Source organism: Tamandua tetradactyla, chromosome 2 (assembly GCF_023851605.1).
Source record: "Tamandua tetradactyla isolate mTamTet1 chromosome 2, mTamTet1.pri, whole genome shotgun sequence".
NCBI lineage: Eukaryota > Metazoa > Chordata > Mammalia > Pilosa > Myrmecophagidae > Tamandua > Tamandua tetradactyla.
The window spans coordinates 57,344,308-57,363,644 of record NC_135328.1 but is presented as its reverse complement, the minus strand read 5'-3'; the positions used below and the strand labels follow the sequence as shown (position 1 = coordinate 57,363,644).

Below are 19,337 nucleotides of genomic sequence, written 5' to 3'. Positions count from 1 at the left end.
AATGAAGTATTGGTGGGCAGATAGCTGAATACTCTTCCAGGCCAACACCCAGTTTCTATCAGATTTTTGCTTCAGCACTGTTCTTGCAGCATCTTCTTAGTGGTTCCATTATATATGTTTAACATCTGGCTCTGCAGGGGCTAAAAAACCTTGACTGAAAGCAATTGCCTATTTCCATGGTGTAAATACTGTCACAATGTTCCATTTCAAGCTAACAACGTGATGTCATTAAACATGGAGTTGGAAAGAGATGTGCAATAGCACATCATTATATAGTATTTCTTCCATATAGATAAAATAGGTATAAATAATCTGAAGAGCACAGATAACAGTAAAAACAGTAAACTAAAATAATTAGGAAGTGCTGAGTTTTAGGTACTTATTACCTTTGTTTTACATACAGTTTATTTACTTGTCAGTTCATATAATTTATGTTCTAATAATGGCCATGTTTTATAACATGCTAACAAAATTCCTGAAAATTTAACAACCAAATCTTGTGAGCAAATATAGGCTTTGGCTACACCACTGAAATCTTCTCCCATTCCCATGACTTAGTTTCTAACACTCTGAACAAGTAGAGAATATGAAAAACTGTAATTCCTTCAATTACAAGGTTCTGTGGAAAAAATGAGATCCTAAATTCACATTTTATAGGATTGGGCCAAAGATATGCTTGGGAGAATATTTATTTAATTATTAAATAAGAAAGAGCAAAATAAGTGAATTAGCATTTAAATCAAGAAACAGAAATTAGTAAAGCAACATAAAGAAAATAGGAGAAATAATTTTTAAAGTTTAAAACAGAAATCAGTAAATTAAAAAAAAACAAGGAATTCATTACTTTGCATATATGAAAAGTTTAAATAAACATTTAGCAAGTCTAATGAAGAAAACTAGAAAGAAAACCAAGTAAACAACATAGGGATGAAAGAGGATATAGCCATAGTACAGTTTTTCCTGGGCTTTAGAATCTTTCTCGGGTACAAATCTATGAATGTGAACTGCAAGTTCATAAGGCAAAGCTGTGTCTGTCTTACCTCCTCATTGTGCCCTTAGCTACCAGGTTAGCACCTGGCTCACTCTATGTACATGATAAAAAAATATTTGTTGAATGACATGAACAAATTTTAAATAATTTTAAGAGAATACCACAGACAATTCTATGGTGATGAATTTGAAAATCTGGATAAAATAGATGCTTTTCTAGAAAAAATACCTAATTTAAGGAAGAATATCTGAACAGGCCAATAACCACAGAAGAAAATTAAAATGCTGTCAAGACTCATCTCCAAAAGAGATCGTGGGTCCTGAAGATTTTACAGATGAGTTATTTCAGCTCTTCAAAGAATTGATGCTATTTAAACTGTCGGAAAACATTGATAGAGATCAAAAGCTTCCCAACTCATTTTGTATAGAGAGCGTGACCTTGAAACTTAAACCTAACAGCACAAGAAAATCAAAACATATCCTTGTCCTTGTTATAAAGATGAAGAGAAAATATGAAGTAAACACTTGCAAATTGAATAATGGAGTATAGAAAAAGAATAATACATAAAATGAAGAGAATTTAATCTGTATGTTTGTTATTACTTTCTAGTTTTATTACATTATGACCTTTACAATTTCCCACTTTTCAAATTGATCAAGTTCACCTTTGTGGCTTAATACACAATCCATTTTATTAAATGTTTCACAGATGAAGGTATAGTCTCTATGTCTAGGGCATAAAGTTCCAAATTCTAGCTACAAAAGCCACATTAGTAATTAAATTGTTCAGCTCTCCTAAATCCTTGGTGGTTGTTTTTTGTTTGTTTCTCTTTTTTTGGTCAGCTTTTGTCTACTTGATGCCAGGAGTCCAAAACTATGTTAATATTAGGGAATCCACTCAGAACCCATTGTGTTAATAGTGTGATTAGAAAAAACATATGCTCATCTTTATAGATACCAAAATGGTATTTGATAAAATTTGGCTCTTATTTCTGATTTCAAAACTTTATTTTAACTGTAAATAGAAGAATGTTTCTGAAGAACAAACTTGTATATGTTCGTGAAACAAGAAGCCACCATCATACTTAAGTGGAATAATAGAGATAATTTAAATTGAAATCTGAAATAAGGTTTTCCTACTGTCACATAAGTATTTAACATTGTTTAGAAGTTCTAGCCTATGCAATTAGACATGAGAAAGAAATAGTAAAAAATAATAGAAAAGACGGTATAAAATTGTTACTATTAACAGGGATGGGATTGTTTACCTAGAAAGCTGAAGAAAATCAGCTGGAAAACTATTAGTATTAAATAGGTATCACAAGTACATATGAAATAGATGTTCAAAAATAAATAGCTTCCATGTATATTTTAAAAATATGTTAGAAAATACAGTGAGGAAAGATTTCATTTTCAGTTATATCCAGGAATTATGTACAAAGTGGGGAAGTGAGCAAGATCTATATTAAAAAAAACAACAACACAAATTTTACCAAAGGATCTAAAAGCAGACCTTAACAAATGGAAAAACAACATATTCCTGGTTGGGAATATTCACTATTTTAACACTGTTACGTAAATATTAGTTTACAAAGCTTTTTATTCTAACCAAAATCCTAGTGGGAGGTGTATTTTGTTGTTATTATGGTTATTTTCATTTGACAAAATGATTTCTCTGGAATAATAAATAGCAAGAATAGAAAAGAAATTTTCTTAAAGGAAAAATGATGAAAAAGGATCAACGTAATAATTAAAATAAAACTGCACTGACATGGGAATGGACAGATCAATCAGTGAAACAGAATATCTAAAAATAGACCTAAATATAAGTATATATATTTTACTTTTCTGACATGTTTTAAACACTACATCCTAGGCTCTGAGCCGGGTGCTTTAGGTGTATTGTCTCTCACACAAATGTCAAAATGCTCCTAAGAAGTGGGTGCCATCATCTGCATTTGCAGGTGAGAAAACGGAGGCTTAGGATAAATGACTTGTTTAAGGTCACCCTGTCCTCTGATCTTGCAAGGCTGTAACACTGAGTCTATCAGCACATAAGTTTTGGTGGAGTCCTCCTGTTTCCCAGACAGCTGGCTGAATAGGAAGCTATGGTCATGGGGGCAATAATCGAGTTCTTGCGGGATTCCTTGTAGGCAGGGGAAGCCATCAGAGGTTTTAAGCTGAGTGTGATATGATCACAGAGAAATTTTAGAAAGGTCACTCTGGAGGTTTAGGGGGGAAGAGAGATTGAAGGTCTTTCTTAATTCCTGCCCGGCCCCCACAGATCCTTCCCTGTACCAGCAGCTGGAATAGTTTTCACTGCCCTAAAAGCACCAGCAGATCTCCTAGGCCAGGCTTCAGAATGATGTCAGCCTAGCAGCTTCTCAGTCCCCCATAAACTTGTTAAAATACAGATTCTCAAGTCCCACTCCCTAGAGATTTGACTCAGTTCATCAGGGGTAGGACTGAGGATCTGTCTTATTTTTAAAATATGATTCCCTGTGTGATTCTGATGCCCAGACAGGACAGAAGATTTGGGAAGGGGGTTAGCAAATCTACTACCCATAGCAAAGTAAAATCCACGTATGTACTCACTGTGTTTCTATGAGCAGATGGAGCCCCTTGATGGGGGCTAGCTTGTCTTCTTGGGGTAGTTCATTTTGATGTGGGAAAGGTATCCCTTTTTGCAGGGGAAAACACGGAATTTGGAGTCCCTGTGTCATCAGTGGAGCAGGCTCCTGGGCCTGTCACCTTCCTGGACCTCAGTTTTCTCATCTGGAAAATGAGAGTGATAATCTCTACCCTGTCCCCCAGCCAGAGTGGTGTGTTATGTAAAAAGATGATGGATACCAAAGTGTTTTCTGGCCTGGAAATGCCAGAAACTATACAAGAGATTCTGTTATGTTACCACCTCTTCAGGTTCTCTTCATGTAGAAACTGGAGGTCAGAATCTGTCCCCAGGGACAAGGGAGGCAGCTTTACCCCTTGCCTCCAGGCTTCCCGTGGAAGCACAAGCACAACTGGGAATGTGGATTCCACCCCGCTGCAGCGTCGTCCAGAATCAGGCCTCCCGGGGTCAGGCAGGGTGGGGTGGGAGGACATGCGTGCCGGTTGTGGAGTGCTGTGTTGTAACCCTCAGTGTCCTCTGTGTTGCAGGCTACGAATCCAGGGCCTGCAGCGACTCTGAAGAGTCCTCTGCAGCGGACGGTGGGCTGGAGCCTCTCTCTGACAGATGCCTAGTAAAGCTGGGCCTCTGCAGACCGCCCCTAAAGGAGGAGCAGCCTCTGGGGGACAGCCCCAGCTGCGGGGCCAGCAGCACAACCGACAGCGCCGAGTCCGAGGCCTCCGACTCAGCCAACACTGAGAGCCACGGCTGCAGGACCAGCGGGTCCAGCGAGTCCATGGACGCCCTGGAAGAGGATGACTTGGACGCCTGCTCCTCCAGCACATCTGGCTTGTTGCGCTTCGGCTCATCAGGCTTCCCAGAGAGTCTTGATCCTGAGAGCCAAGAGGAGAGATGCAGGATCGAAACCAGTGGCTTCCTCTGTCTCCTGGATCTGGCCTGGAGAGCCAACCCACAACACCAGAAGACAGGGTTTCCTGAGACTCCCACTCCTGAGACAGTCACCTGGGGCCCAGAACTAGGTGTGGGCCGGCTGGACCCCAGGTTGTACGAGGGCAGCCGAACCAACTACTACAGCCTGTGCTCCAGTGTCTCCCCCGCCAGTCTCCTGAGCGACAGCTCAGACAGCATGGCTTCCCAGCAGGGGGGACCTCTCCCCACCCAGGGGCAGCAGGGCTGGGACGAAGCCCAGCCCAACGCGACACTGGAAGCCTCGGCCTTGCACTTGCCCCTGGCCTTTGAGGGTGGCAGCTCTGATGAGGAATACTACGATGCAGCTGATAAGCTTACACCCCCGGACGTGCTCTCAGGTGAGCCCTACCCAGCACACGCAGCAGGCAGCTCCTTAGTCCCCACCTGGGCTGACTGCAAGCTCAAGGGGAAAGCACATGAGTAATACCGGGTCCCTAGCCTCTACTGCAGAGGCAGACACGGACTCAGTGGGCCAAATAACAAGCACCATGGCTGCAAGGAGAGTTCAGAGAACCATGGGCAGAGGTGGAAGGGATTCATTCCACAGGGAACCAGGCAGGGCTTCCCAGCAAATGGGCTGGGCCTTGTGGATAAACAGAATTTACACAGAAAGAAAGGAGTTTGCCAGGAGTGCCCAGTAAAGGGAAGTCACTGCATCATTACTGACCATGAAGCTGTATTAAATGAGGCTGTGAGGCGGGAGGGTCCTGGCTGACAGGCTGTGGGTGGCCCAGTGAAGCCTTCTGAGGTTCAAGGAGCTCTGACACCAGAAGGCAGGGATCTGTTGGGCGTGTGTCTTTCAGGTTCCTCGTCCCCTCCTCCACGAAGAGCGTGGAGCCTCTTTCCACACAGACTCACTTCCGAGCAGACGTAGGTCCTTACAGGCTATTTACACGCACACACAGCGCTCGTAAGAAAAAGAGTTGGAATTTATCACAGACATTGAGGGCAACCCACTAGAGCTTTGAAAGCTGCAGGCTTTTTCTGTTCCTCTCTCATCCTCTACTCACTGCCTTCCAGAGGTTTCTCTTGAGAGAAGTGCCAGCTCCATAGCAGGCCTTGTAAGGCTCTTTGAGGCCCTCAGTGGCCTCTGCCTCTGTTTCCTCCGAACCCTCTCTCTGCATTCCTGCCGCAGAGCTGTCCTTGCCAGTCTTTGAAAGTACCAGGCTCTGTCCTGCCTCCAGCCTTTGCACATGCTGCTCTTTCTGCCCCAAACACTCCTCCCCCTGCTCTTTGGCTGCTGATCCAAATGGCCCATCTGTTCATACGTCCCAGCTGGAAAGACATTTCCTCCGGGAACATTTCCCAGATCACCCCAACTAGGGCAGGGCTCCCCATCCCCATCTCATATTCTTACCACATCTTGGACTTTTCTTACTGGGCAATTAGTACTGTCTCTAATTACATATTTATTTGTGTTATTTTCTGTTGATACTTGAGTGCAGAACTATATGTGTCTCATTCACCGCTGTGTCCCCAGCATGTATCTGGCAGTTGTTGCCAAATGAATGAATGAACTCTCCATTTCTGCCCTGAGTTCAATAACTGCCTGTGCCCCTGGGGAAAAGAAAAACCCATGCCTGGATTGTGCACTGATCCCCAGAGAAACAGGCCAACGGTCATCCCTGCTCCCAGCCTTGACCTGCTGGGCTGGACACAGTGCTGGGGGCAGATGGGGACATGTCAGAGACTGGACAGAGACTTTCAGGAGTCTAGTCAGGGACACAGACCCATACTGGACACTCTCTGGACACCAGGGTGGTGCTGGGGAAAGAGCCCAGAACCGGGACTCCTGAGCCTGGGTTTCAATCCGTCCCCGACTCACTGTGACATGCTATCATTCTTGGGCCCTCAGAAATGCCCTTGGTCAGTGGCTGTAGGAGGTCTATGGAGCTTGTTCAAAAACGATAGATTCCTGGATTCTTCCCTCACATTCTGATTTAGGAGGTCTGGGGAGCAGCCTAAGAGTTGATAAGATTTTTAGTAAGATGCAGCCAGGTTGGAAATGACTGGTCTAAGTAATCTCTAATAGCCCACTGATTCTCAAGTGCTAGGCTGTGCTTCTGATTCCTTCTGGCAGCTTCTCCTTCCTGGGACTTCTTTACAACAGTGCTTCTCCTCTCAGAAAAAATCCATCCTGGCATACACAAAACCCCTGATTTTTGCGACTGGGAGTCATGACCCCTTTTTGACAGAAGACAGCTCCCTCAGACCTCTCACCTAGGAGGCACAGGCCTTGGCGCTATCCATGCACTAATCATTTACCCCGAGTGACAGTACTGATTGATACCTTTGGCCCTAGCTGTAGGTTAACGTAAGCACAAAGGAAAGGTCTTAGAGGATCTAAGATAGTTTGCAGGATTGCCACAAAGCTGAAGATCTGGGTTCAGGCACACACAGCAACCAGGCGAGGCATCCGGGTAGTAGGTTCCTCATCTCTGTCGTCAGGATATTGTGGCTGGAACTAATGGGCTTGACTTTATTATTATTAATTTTTAAAAGTAAATGTGTTCGAAGTGTGAAATTCTAAGTTGTTTGGGCCTGATTGGTTGGCTTTTAAATCTGACCGTTTGCCTTGGGTGGACAGGGGAGCATTCACTAATAGTTCCAGCAATCTCTAACCAGCAGAGAGATGTCATTCTCTGAAAGGAAGTTCAGGGATCACTACTATTTAATCCTGGACAACCAAAAGTCAAGAAATATCTACTACAATTATCATCCCCGATTTTCAGATGAGAAAACAGGAGATTAAGATTCAGTAACTTGCCCTAGGTCACACAGCCCAGTCAGGACTGGGACCCAGACAAGCCCTATTTGTTTTTCTGCTTTTTATGGTCTTTTCTCTTTCCTGACCCTTAGAGCCTAGAGCTGTTTCTGCAGCAGAACCCAGTGTCACAGACTTGCAAAGTAAGGCCAGCAGTTGCAGCCCTGAGGACAGCCTGAATCCTGGGCCAGGTGGAAGAGAGCCGAGCCGAAGGGGAGGGATGAAGAAATATGCCAAGACCCTGAGGAAAAGAAGGTCTTTCCTACAGACGGATTACACATCTCAGGTCTCGTTTCCCCTGGTGCCGTCAGCCTCTCTGGAGAGCATGGCTGATGTGTGCTACTATGACAGACAGCCCTACCTTGCGCTTGGCACAGCCTCCCCGACTGTGTCCTCCCTGCAGGACATGCAAGGTGAGCCCGGCCTCCTAGAGACCAAGGCCTTGGGCTTGCTGGCTCCCCTGAGGGAGACCAAGAGCACAAACCCAGCTGCTGGGGTCATGGAGATGGAGCCTGAGACCATGGAAACCAAGTCAGTCATCGACACTCGGGTGTCTTCTATTTCTGCTGTTCGCCTCCGGATCGACCCCAACCATAAGGAGAATTCTGGGATTGCCCCTTTGACTGCCACAGTAGCTGCTTTTCCAGCAAACACCCCTTCATGTTCCAACCCAGGTTCCTCTGGCCCAGATACTGCCCAGAAAGGGCCTTCCCAAACCTGGTCTCCATTTCAAGACCTGAATGGCAGTGCCCCCAAAGAGACGGCTACAGAGCTTGGGGACAGCACCTCCCTCTCCACTGCTGACCCTGGCCTGGCCATCAGCGCGGGGCTGCATACCGTCTCTCAGGAAGACACGCTAGAGCTGGGAGTCCCATCGGTAACACGATCAGGATCTTTTTTTACAAATCTAATACAAGAAACTGACTGCAAATACACAGAAGCTTTGTTGTCTTCTGGAGACAGGAATGGTGAATGTAGGCTAAATTTAGGAGAGAAGATGGCTTCTTTTCCTAAAAAGAAGGAGTCGCAAGAACAACTATCTTTTGAAAATGACAGAGAGGTTACAAACAGTTTATTTCAGGAGGCATCTGAGAAGGATTCCTATGACCCCAAGGGTGGTGTGTTGAGTCCTGGTGTTTGTACTCCAGCTGGCGAAATCAGAGCCGCCCCCTCCTTGCAGGGTCCTGCAGCAGGGACTGAGCAGACCACACCAAACACCCCCAGAAACCCCCAAGGACAAGCCTGCCAGGCCCAAGAACAAGAACCATTGGGAGAATTGGATTTAGTCCCTGATTTCTTAGTTGGGAACCAGACCATTCCATCAGCCTTCCCTCCAGAGGGGGTGGAGGCAGAGCCACTTAACAATGTGATGGGGGAAGACATAGCCCCTAGGGACATTCCTCAGCAGATCTGTTTTCTTCCAGAACCTTCCCTGCCAAATCCACCACTGTGTCCCCAAGAGGAGCCCCACTTAAGGGATTCAAACCATTGTTCACTGTCAGAAAGCAAAGATAAAAGCCCTAGCACCTGTCTTCCTGCTGAGAAGTCTTTCCTGTGTTTTGCCTCAGAAAACCATCTTGATGTTTCTGCCGGTCCCCGGATGGCCATGTCTTTGGGCTTTGCAGACATGAATGAGACAGTGGCACCCAGGATTGGGATGGAGCAGTGCAGCTGCCAGTTCTCCTATGCCACGTGCTTCCATGGCCTGCAGCTGGAGACGGAGGAAGACATCAGAGACTCTGAAGCACAGCACGCAGCCCCTCTCACCTCTCCGCCCTCTGCAGGCAGCCGGCTGTCTCTGCCCTGGAGGCCTGTCAGGGCCCACAGCTGCAGCATGGAGCCCCTGCCCACGAAAAGCCACATCTGGCCTGAATACTGCTCCAGGGCACTGAGGCAACTGAAGGCAGTGCCCGTCAGTGCTCCGGAGGGCTTCCTCCAACTCACAGAGAGCTTGCTCGAGCTACAAGACATTTTAGAAGCTACCTGGGGGGATGGGAACAGACACTCCCCAGAGAAGTGCACCTGGTACTTTTCTGAAAGCCGGAGCCGCCTCTGCATGGGCTCCCAGAAGCTCCTGTCGAGCTGTCAACATGTGATCAGAATGGACCAGTCCCCCGAAGAGATGCAGGGCGCTGTGTGCAACACCTTCCAGCACCTGGTCCAGCTGGCAGGCCTGTGCTTGCACTTCACAGACTGCAGCCGCTGCGCCGCCCGGCACAGGGAAGCAGCTGGGAACCTGAGGGACGTGGTGTGCACCTACCACCAGTTTGTGGAGGCTGCTAAGCTGACCTGTGAGAGAGGCTATCATGACCTGAGTGTCAAAGTCTTGGCCCGTCAGTGCACGGCCCTCACGGCTGCTGTGTTCTGTCTGACCCAGAAGTTCCGGGCATCCACTGCCCTGTGAGCAGCCTGGCTGCCCAGGGGCCCCTCCCCTCCCCCTCCCTCCCCTCCCCTCCCCTCCCCTCCCCCTCCCTCCCCTCCCCTCCCCTCCCTTCCCCTGCCTGCCCTGGATGCTTTCCTGAAAAGCCGCTTTCATTCTTTTACCCAGCCTTCCTCAACTGTTTACTACTTAGAGTATTCAAATAAATTGCTGCTTATTCTTGGCCTGAATCATATGGAGTGATAAGTTTGGGTCAGAAGCATTCACTCATACACTTAACAAACATTCATTCAACAAACTTCTCTGTGTCAGGCCTCGGGCTAGGAGCTTGGGACACACCAATGAATAACACATGTGCCTGCCCCTGATCAAGATGTTCACAGACCCTCTGTGGGAACAGAGAAATGGAATGCCATTAGTAAAGTCTGTACCATAAAAAGAGCATACCCAGGGGTGTAGAAGCAAGAGGAAGTCACAAACTTGGTCCCAGGGAGGCAGGGATGAGGGAAGAAGACAGGGGTCACTGAAGAATGTAGGCTTGACTTTCTCATATCCTTTTGGGTTGGCAGACTTTTGCAAATAGGGGTGCATTACATGTGATATTTGAAAGACTCTTACCTTCTCAATTTTTTTGGTTCCAACTCCTGCACCTGAAGCCTTGGCTGCCTCCCTGCTGCAAGCATAAACTACCACTAGGTGGCAGTACGTTCCTTAGTTGCATGGCCACCCACATTCAGGTATGCTCTGTGCTCATCTGAAATTGCACCCTGCATCTTGCACCTTATTTCTGTTTTAAACTTCTAAAAAGATAAACATTAAAGCCAACCATAAACTTAAATAGGTTTTCCAATTAAAAATAATACTAGTGCAAAAGAAATATATTCCATTCGTTTTTTAACTAGTGGGCCGCTTTATCTTGATGGGTCCTTGGATGAGCTCCTCATATCGCAGTGTTTTTTTTTTTCTTCTGTAAATTGAGAATACTAATGGTACACACACACCCCTTATGGAGTGGAAATCTAGTAAATATTTAATATAATAAATACTCAATACATGTTAGTAATGATGACCCCTGACTTTTATGGGTGCTTCTGGTCTGAAATCCTTCCCTGCATTTTGTTCTCAGGCTCCAGGCTAACTGATTTCAAGATACCCCTGGGATGCCTTTCCTCCTTGTCTTCTCTGCTTATGCCAAAGGTGGTTTAGTTGTACAAAGATTATTTAGAGTTCATGAAGGGAGTCCCTTTGTCCCTCTGGTTCTCCTGGCCAGTTGTGACCTCAGGGCGGCCCTGTGGCTCTTCCCCGCAGGCACTCTCTAATTCCCTTCTGCCACCCAGCAAAAGCAGGAGCAGAGATGAGGGTTTTAAGTCACGTACCTAGGCTCTCTCCAATCAGAAAAAAAGCACTGCTTTTGGAGAAGTGAGGAAAAGATATCCTTCCCATCTACTATTACCAGCAACTTGTTAACTAGTTATGGTTTAACCAGTACTTGTGCCAGGAAGAGAGATATTAGAGGCCTGTTTCTTTTCTCAGAACACTTTGAATGAAATTTATATAAGGCACTTGAGCACAGATTTGAAGTGATTTCGTGGCAATGAAAAACAGGACACTAAAACAATGGAAATTGTATGATGTTAAACAGGACTTGAATACTTTTGCCAGCAAGAAGCCTAAATAATTTATTTAGGTGAATAAAATTTATATGTTCACAAGTTAAAAGAAAGGAGCTCAGGCCTTCAACTCAACCATGGGTTGAATTCCGGCAGTGGCCTCAGTAATCCTATGTTCTTCTCTGGGCCTCAGTTTCCCCATCTGTCAAAAGGAGTTATTATTAGTCTCCGTTTAGTGGAGGCCTACAATATGCCAGATGCCTTACTTACATACTTTGACTATATTTCCTTTTCTAACCTATGCAACAATACCCTGAGGTTCAGGTGATTATATAACATATATCAGCATTATTGTGAGAAGTAAATAATCTTAAAAGGCAGGAAGAAGATTGTGAAGCTTCCAGCATAGGCACTCAAGAAAATGTTTGTTTGCTTTCTTGAAATGCTTTACCTTTCCCTCAAATCCATTAACCTTCTTGGGTTGCTACTTGAAGAGCTGACTCAAGGAACACCCATACCAGCGATGCCTGTTGCAAGATTATGGATATGAATAATTAGTCAAAAATCCTGTTTTCCAAGAAATCTTGTTCTTGGAGATGAGAATACACGTAGAGATAGAGGCCTACAACATAATGTTCAGGGCTACCAAAGAGGGCAGAAAAGTGCTGTGAGAGTTCATGGAGAGAGAAGTCTTTGGGGGGCGGGGGGCAGGGGGAACAGAGTAGTGATCAGGGAAGACTTCCTGTAGGAGGTAGCATTAGCTAAAATGTCAAGAATGATTTCTTGAGTATCTTCCATGTGTCAGGCCCTGGATTTGTTAGATAGGAAGGTCAGATTTGACTGTATAAAGAAAAGAGAAAAACCATCTGTTCATTCTGTCAACAAATATGTACTGTTCAGTGGCATTGGGAATATAATTATATACATGGCAGATGTAATCCCCTCAAGTTTATAATCTAGTAGGAAAAAGAAAAAAAAATCACTGAGGGATGAGTGGTGTAAAGAAAATGAAGAGGGTCCAAGACAGGGGATGGGATGAGCCAGTCTTTCCTAGGACAGTCAGCAAAAGCCTTTCTGAAGAGGGAGGTAGATTCCTAAAGGATAAGAAGGACCTAGACATGGGAAAGGGGAGAGGAAAAGGAACAGTATCTGCAGAAGCCTTTAGTTTATTTGAAATGTTTCAAGAAGACCTGTGTGACTGGAACAAAGTGAGCAGGAGGAAGAGGGATTGGATACGAAACAAGGGTAGAAAGGCATTGAGGAATCAGACTATGCAAGGCTTTGGGAAGGGGGTTAGATTTTCTATCTAAGTATAATGGGAAACCACAAAGAGGGTTGGAGTAAAGATCACTTCTGGCAAATAGGTAGGGTGAAGATGCGGAGAGCAGTAAGACCAGCTAGGAGAACTTTTCTGGGGAGAGTAGCCACCAGCTCATTCTGAGGTGAAGGAACACAAAAACAGTGGTACAGAGGGGCTGGAAAAGGGAAAAGTATTGAGTATGACTGCAAGGTGCAGGTCCTGGTAGGTGTGGTGGAGTTAAAACCTGAAAGGGCCCTGGAGACCATTTGAGCCATTTTTGCAAGCCCCACTGTGAGAAGCTAGAGCCAGCTTCTGAGCAGAGAAGAGATGTTAGAGCTGGGTTTTAGAAAAGCTTTGTGGGCAGAAATAATTTTTAGTTTTAGCATTTAAAAAGTTGCCCTGCAGATAATTATAGAGTTTTGGCAAAGTCCCTTAAGGGACTGGAGAAAAACATGGAACTATTAAACTTTCACACCTGGGAAGCCCTTGATACTGTCTCAAACAGTAGGGACTCCCAAGTTAATAGGCCAAGCCCTAGATCTTGAGGCTTGCTGTTAAGAAACTTATTTCTGTAGCAGAGAAGCTAAGCCAAAGACTTACTTCCAAAGAACCTCTTTTGTTACTCAGATATGGACTCTCTCTCTCTTTAAGCCCAACTCTGCAAGTGAAATCATTATCCTACCCACTATGTACGTGACATCTGGGGGTGTGTCTCCCTGGCAACATGGGACATGACTCCCAGGGATGAGCCTGGCCCTGGCACCATGGGATTGACAATGCCTTCCTGACCAAAAGGGGAAAAGAAATATAATAAAATAAGGTATCAGTGGCTGAGAGAGTTCAAATAGAGTCTGGAGGCTATTGCCAAGGTTTCCCAAACCCCAACCAACATCAGTCCTAATAACATTAAAGAACACCCAGGGCTCTATCTGAAACCCTACAAAAGTTGCATGCACTGAGCTAACTTTTCAGAAGCCTAAAACCTTCAGATGGTTCCTAGGCCAGATAAGTCCTGAAAACCCAGAGGTGCCAGTGTCTTCAAGAACATCAACCACTTATATCCCCCATCACATATCATCAACACCCCTTTTCAACATGAAAAAGTTAGAATGGTCATAACCTAAATATCCCTAAAAATTGGGAGAAGGTTCAAAGGAGAAGGAAGAGTTATAATAGAGAAGTTAGGATTTAACAAATGAGTATGACTACTGAATCATTATATTGATATTTCTTTTTAGTCTCCAGCGTCTTGGAGTAGCTAGAAGGAAAACCCTGAAATTGTGGAATGGTAACCCATACCAAACATTGAAATCAGTTCTACTATTTGTTTAAAAATGTACCTTGAAATTTATTGCCTTTTTTTTTTTTAGGTGCATGGTCCGGGAATTGAACACAGGTCTCCCACATGGAAGGTGAGCATTCTACCACTGAACCACTATTTTTTGTATATTTCATAATTTAAAAAAGGGGGGGAGTGGCTGATAGAAGACAAAAGATGAATTGAAGCATGATTCGCTGAGGAGGTGGGAAATGCCAGAACAGCTATGGAAAGAAAAGGCCAGTGGGGGAAATAGTGAGGGATCAAGGAGGAATTGACTGGGCTGTGGTTTCCTGAGTGAGAGAGGTTTCAGCTCATTCATGGTAGGGCCTCTCCGAAGGGTGAGACTCCTAGAAATGCAAGCATAAAGGAAAAATTGTCTAATAGTCTTCTTCAGGCCAAGACTTGGGCAAATAGCTTCATCTCTCTGAACCTCAGTTTCCCGATTAACCTATGAGGGAAGACGGAGGAGGGAGCATGGCCAAACTAAACTCCATGTCTGCCCATGCTAATTTTCTCTGTTGTGAGCCTGTACAGGCAAGGAGGAGGGGAAAGGGCTGTACCAGCTCCTGGACCCTGTGCGGAAGGCAGGAAGGGGGCAAAACCCTCAGGTTGCGGGATAAGTATTTCAAGTTTTAGTTTTCGCCCCAGTTTCGTAGTGTCCAACCCTCTACAAGTCAACAAAGTGCCTGGTCATCTGCAACAGCCTTGTGAGGAGAGCAGGGGCTGGGATTGTGATTCTTATTTAAAAGCAGGGAAACTGAGGCTCGGAGAGGAGCGGCAGTTACCAGGCGCGAAGGCAGTCTAAGCGGAAGGCACAGCCTCCATTCTGGCCACTGCGCGGTGAGCGGCCAACCTGAAAACTACTTTTCCCAGGATGCCGTTCGGAGAGGAACCAGGAAACGGAAGTAAGGCAGGAGGTGGGCCAAGTGTGCGCCGCCGCTTCAGGTGACCAGATCAGGTAGGCCCGGGTATCCTTCTGGGGTGGAGCAGAGGCTGGGGGTCCGTCGATGGGCAGGGTCCTTGCTCGCGGGTGGGGCAGACGTCGGGAAAGCAGCGTTTAACAGTCACTTGGCTCGGGATACCCGCCTTCCTGGCATTTTATCTTCCCTACTGCCTTCGCATTCGCACCTTGTGGGCCCGGCGTATCCTACGGGCGGGTTACTCTCAGGTCTGGTCTAGGTCCTCACGTGCTGAAAACGCCAAAGGAGCGGACTCAGCGTCAGTAGAATAAAACTTAGAATGAGAAAATGAGAGAAGTGTGTAACAGAGGCTAGTCTATCACTTAGTGCCCGCGTTTATCTCAGTAGGTGGGAATGGGCTAGAAAAAATCCTCAGTATTTGTCAAGAGAAGACCTCAGAGATGGGGATAAAGGTGGGAAGAGTCATCAATTAAGCGAGTTTTTGAGCTTGTACTGTGTAGCAAACCATGTTCTAGATATCTGGGATACAGTAGTGAACAAACAGAAATACTTGCATTCTAGAGATGGGGGAGGTTCAGGCAAAAAATAAGTAAATAAAATATGTACCATGTTGGATAGTGAAAACGTGAATGAAGTGAATGAAGGGAGTCTTGTAAATATCTGGGGAAGAGAATTTAAGATAGGGAGAACAGCAAGTGCAAAGGTTCCGAGACAGAAATATCCTTGTTATGTTTGAGGAACAGCAAGTAGACCAGAAAGTGCAGAGGAAAATAGTTGGGGGAAGGGTCGACCTTGATGAGCTGAACAGATTCTAGTAAGGATTTTGGCTTTTGCTCTAAGTGAAATGGAGAACATTTCAGAGTTCTGAGAAGAGTGATATGAATATCAAACATGTAGGATGCTCCTATTCTGCAAGGCTCAGTACTGAATATTGGAATGTGCAGGCAAATTCATCCTCTCCTTAATCTAGTGGGGAAGCATAAGCAGACCAGCTATTCATGGTAGAGTCAGATAATTGGAACACTGGGGAAGCAGAATGAGCCAAATCCCCAGCATGTACAATATGCCAGGTGCTCAGTAACTATTTGTTGAATGATTGAATAGCTAATTAAATAGCCTCAATGCCCAATACAGGACCTGGCCTGTAGTAGAGGCTCAGAAAAGTTTTTAAATGAAGAAATAAAAGTGCCATATTTGGGCATAGATAGTGTCCTATACAGATTAATTAGGTCTGTGCTTTGTGATGCCCAATTTCATCTTTGCTTTCTTTGGATTTCTAGGTGGTAGGAAGTGTTTACTGAGCTTCTAGTCTGTGCCAGGCCTTGTGCTGGTTGCTGAGAAAAAAAGATGAATAAGATGTGATCTCTACCCCCAGGACTGCCCAGTCTGCTGTATTATAGGCTCTTCTGGTAGTGGTTGGGTTGCCTTCATTAGATTTTCAAGATCACTGTATCTCAAGTTCCTGGTGTGGGACACATCCACAGGGAAGATCAGTAAACGAACATTCATTTAACAAATTTTGTTTTCTCACCCTAATAAAAGGAGGTTATTAGGTATTGGACTGGTTTGTCCTAAAGTTTTTATTTGTTCTTTCACAAATATGTAAATGTAGAAAAATGCAGATGACTCTGATGGTTGGCATTACGAAGTACTTTCAGTTATCTAAAAGAAGTTATAACAGGGGTCTGGATATATTTAATGGAGAAAGATTTATAATTAACGTTGCTATTTATGTGTGAACAGAGTAGTGGTTCTAAAAAGTTTAAGGAATCTTAAGAATAGCTTGGTATTTTCCTCATTTCTTTAGAAATACTATGTACAATACTAAATTTTGTATATGCCATAATGGTAAAATAAGTACATTAAAAATTAATTCATAAGAAATGATGATCATATATCTATGTGATGATATTAAGAATTACTGATTGCATATGTAGAATGGAATGATTTCTAAATTGTTGTGTTAGTTAATTTTTTTTTTAGTTAATAAAAAAAATTAATTCATATTGGCTATCGAAGAAAGGATTTCTGTGCAGAAGGAAACTTCACCCTAGGCAGGCAAATGAACATAAATTTCAAATTTTGAAAGTCTTCAGGAATGTATTTGACAGTCACATAGTGTTAATATGGTGTATGATGAAAACCGTTGACTGGTATTGTCCCATCTCATGGGAGGAATCTGTGACAAAGAGTTAAGTGCTTTAGCTATTATCATACAGCTCACAAATGGCAAGTCATGAAGTATAGCTAAATCCTAAGATTGCTTTATAGCAGCATATTTAAGTATGTCTAAACTGAAAATTGGACAAAAATTTGGTCCAATTCTGAGCATTTAAAGAGGTTTAAAAAACAAATAATATGAACTAGAAATGTTTTCTAGGCATAGGAGTTAAAACTCTGGAGAAGAAAATATAATCTTAGAACATTACCTGTCTTGTCAGTGAATGATATTTATGGAACTACTAAATATATATGTATACATATATGTACTTATGTATATATGTATATATATATATAATTAATTGGTTTACATATTTTTAGAAACAAAGATATAAATAAAGCACAGAAGACTTTTTATGATAAAACATAATGGAAAACCTGCTTTGATCATGTAAAATTAAAACTCCAGCTGGCGAAGTTGGAAAATTAAAGTGGAAAGAGAAATAGAAGGATAAGAATGTTTATGTTCCCAGCCTGATATATTGGAGAGTCAAATGTCAGGCTGTTGAAGAAGAAATAGAAGTTAGAAAATATTCTTTATGGCGGGTGTTCTAGTTTGCTAGCTGCCGGAATGCAACACACCAGAGACGGATTGGCTTTTAATAAAAGGGGATTTATTTTGTTGGTTCTACAGAGGAAAGGCAGCTAACTTTCCACTGAGGTTCTTTCTTACGTGGAAGGCACAAGATGGTCTCTGCTGGTCTTCTCTCCAGGCCTCTGGGTTCCAACAACTTTCCCCGGGGTGACTTCCTTCTGCATCTCCAAAGGCCTGGGCTGAGGTGCGAGTGCTGAGATGAGGAATGCCGAGCTGCTTAGCTGTGCTACATTGCGGTCTCTCATTTAAGCACCAGCCAATTAAGTCAAACGTCACTCATTGCAGCAGACACGCCTCCTAGCCGACTGCAGACGTAATTAGCAACCGATGAGGTTCACGTACCATTGGCTTATGTCCGCAGCAAGAAAACTAGGTATGCTCACCTGGCCAAGTTGACAACTGAATCTAACTAACACAGCGGGCCATGGTGGCTCAGTGACAGAGTTCTCACCTGCCATGCTGGAGACCTGGGTTCGATTCCTGGTGCCTGCCCATGTTAAAAAAAATAGAAAAATATTCTTTAAAATGATAAAGATGACTTCAATTGTCCTAATAGAAGAATGGGTATTAATTTACCTTCATACCATAAGAAACTAAAACTGGATAAAATATATGAAGAAACTGTTTTCAGGCATCAGACAGTAGTTAGGACAAGGCTGTGATGCTTGAGAGAAAAGAAACAAAGTCAGCCCCACATTCATCCTGGCTTTCTGCCTTAGAGCACCTTCCAAACAACCGCATGGAGACATGGAACCTATACAGAGAGCAGACGTCTCATCACTTGGAGAAAATAGAGATTGTAATTCAGGGCTACTGAAGTGACTGGAACTTGTGGAACAGGGTATGGAAAGGAGGTAGCTGTGAGAAAAGCAGTACCAGAAATCTGCATAGAGGTCCCCTTTAGTCTTTGGCTGAATACAAAGTCGCATATAAGTAGGGCAAAATTCTAGAGGCTTGACTAAGAGTATCTACCTGAGAGTAGTGTGCTAACTAGAAATCCTAGAGGGATGAGAAATGTTGGAGTTCTGACCAGCCAGAGTCGAGTCTTCACTGAATACCCTGGGCATTCATATGAGAACCCAGAAAGGCTATTTCATAGGAGTAGGGCTACTTTACCCATAGGGTAAGAGCTATTTAAGACCTACCCAAACAAAACCCAAAAAATAAGCCTCAAGAGAATCAAGCTGATGTGCCAGCAAATTAATTGCTTCCCACAACAAAATGCATTACTCTTTAAAGGAACAAAACAAAATGCAGATTTTCAAAAACAGAATGTCCACAATGCCCAGCATTAAATTAAAAATTGCTAGACATGCAAAGAAGCAGGAAGTAGGTATTGACATTATCAATACCTACCATAATTACATTCAAATATTTAAAGGAAATGTTGGACATAATGAGTAAATAGATGAGATGCAAAGAAATAGAAACTTTATAAAATAGCCAAATAAAAATACTATAAGTTAAAAAATTTAGCATTTGAAAGGAAAATTAATTTGATAGGCTAAACAGTACATTGAACACTGCAGAAGTGAAGATCCATGAACTTGAAGACTGGTCAGTAGAATCTATCTGAAATGAAGCATTCAGAGATAAAAAAAAGGGAACAGAGCCTCAATCATCTGTGGATAAATATTTGCCA

The 19,337-nt window shown here is 43.9% G+C and overlaps 2 protein-coding genes across 3 annotated transcripts in view; both read left to right on the top strand.

Annotated features, from left to right (window-relative positions):
- The window catches only part of FRMPD1 (FERM and PDZ domain containing 1), a 95,779-nt gene extending 85,989 nt beyond the window's left edge, over positions 1-9,790 (top strand). For both annotated transcript variants that reach the window (XM_077147655.1, XM_077147654.1), the window contains 2 exons: positions 4,147-4,923; positions 7,445-9,790. In XM_077147655.1, the coding sequence (XP_077003770.1) occupies positions 4,147-4,923; positions 7,445-9,753 (3,086 nt within the window). In that variant the 3' untranslated portion in view covers positions 9,754-9,790. The remainder of the gene's footprint in view (positions 1-4,146; positions 4,924-7,444) is intronic.
- Positions 9,791-14,815: 5,025 nt separating this feature from the next.
- TRMT10B (tRNA methyltransferase 10B) overlaps positions 14,816-19,337 on the top strand; it is a 36,329-nt gene continuing 31,807 nt past the window's right edge. Inside the window, exon 1 of the mRNA XM_077147657.1 lies at positions 14,816-14,918. The gene's annotated coding sequence lies outside the window, so the exon portion shown is untranslated. The remainder of the gene's footprint in view (positions 14,919-19,337) is intronic.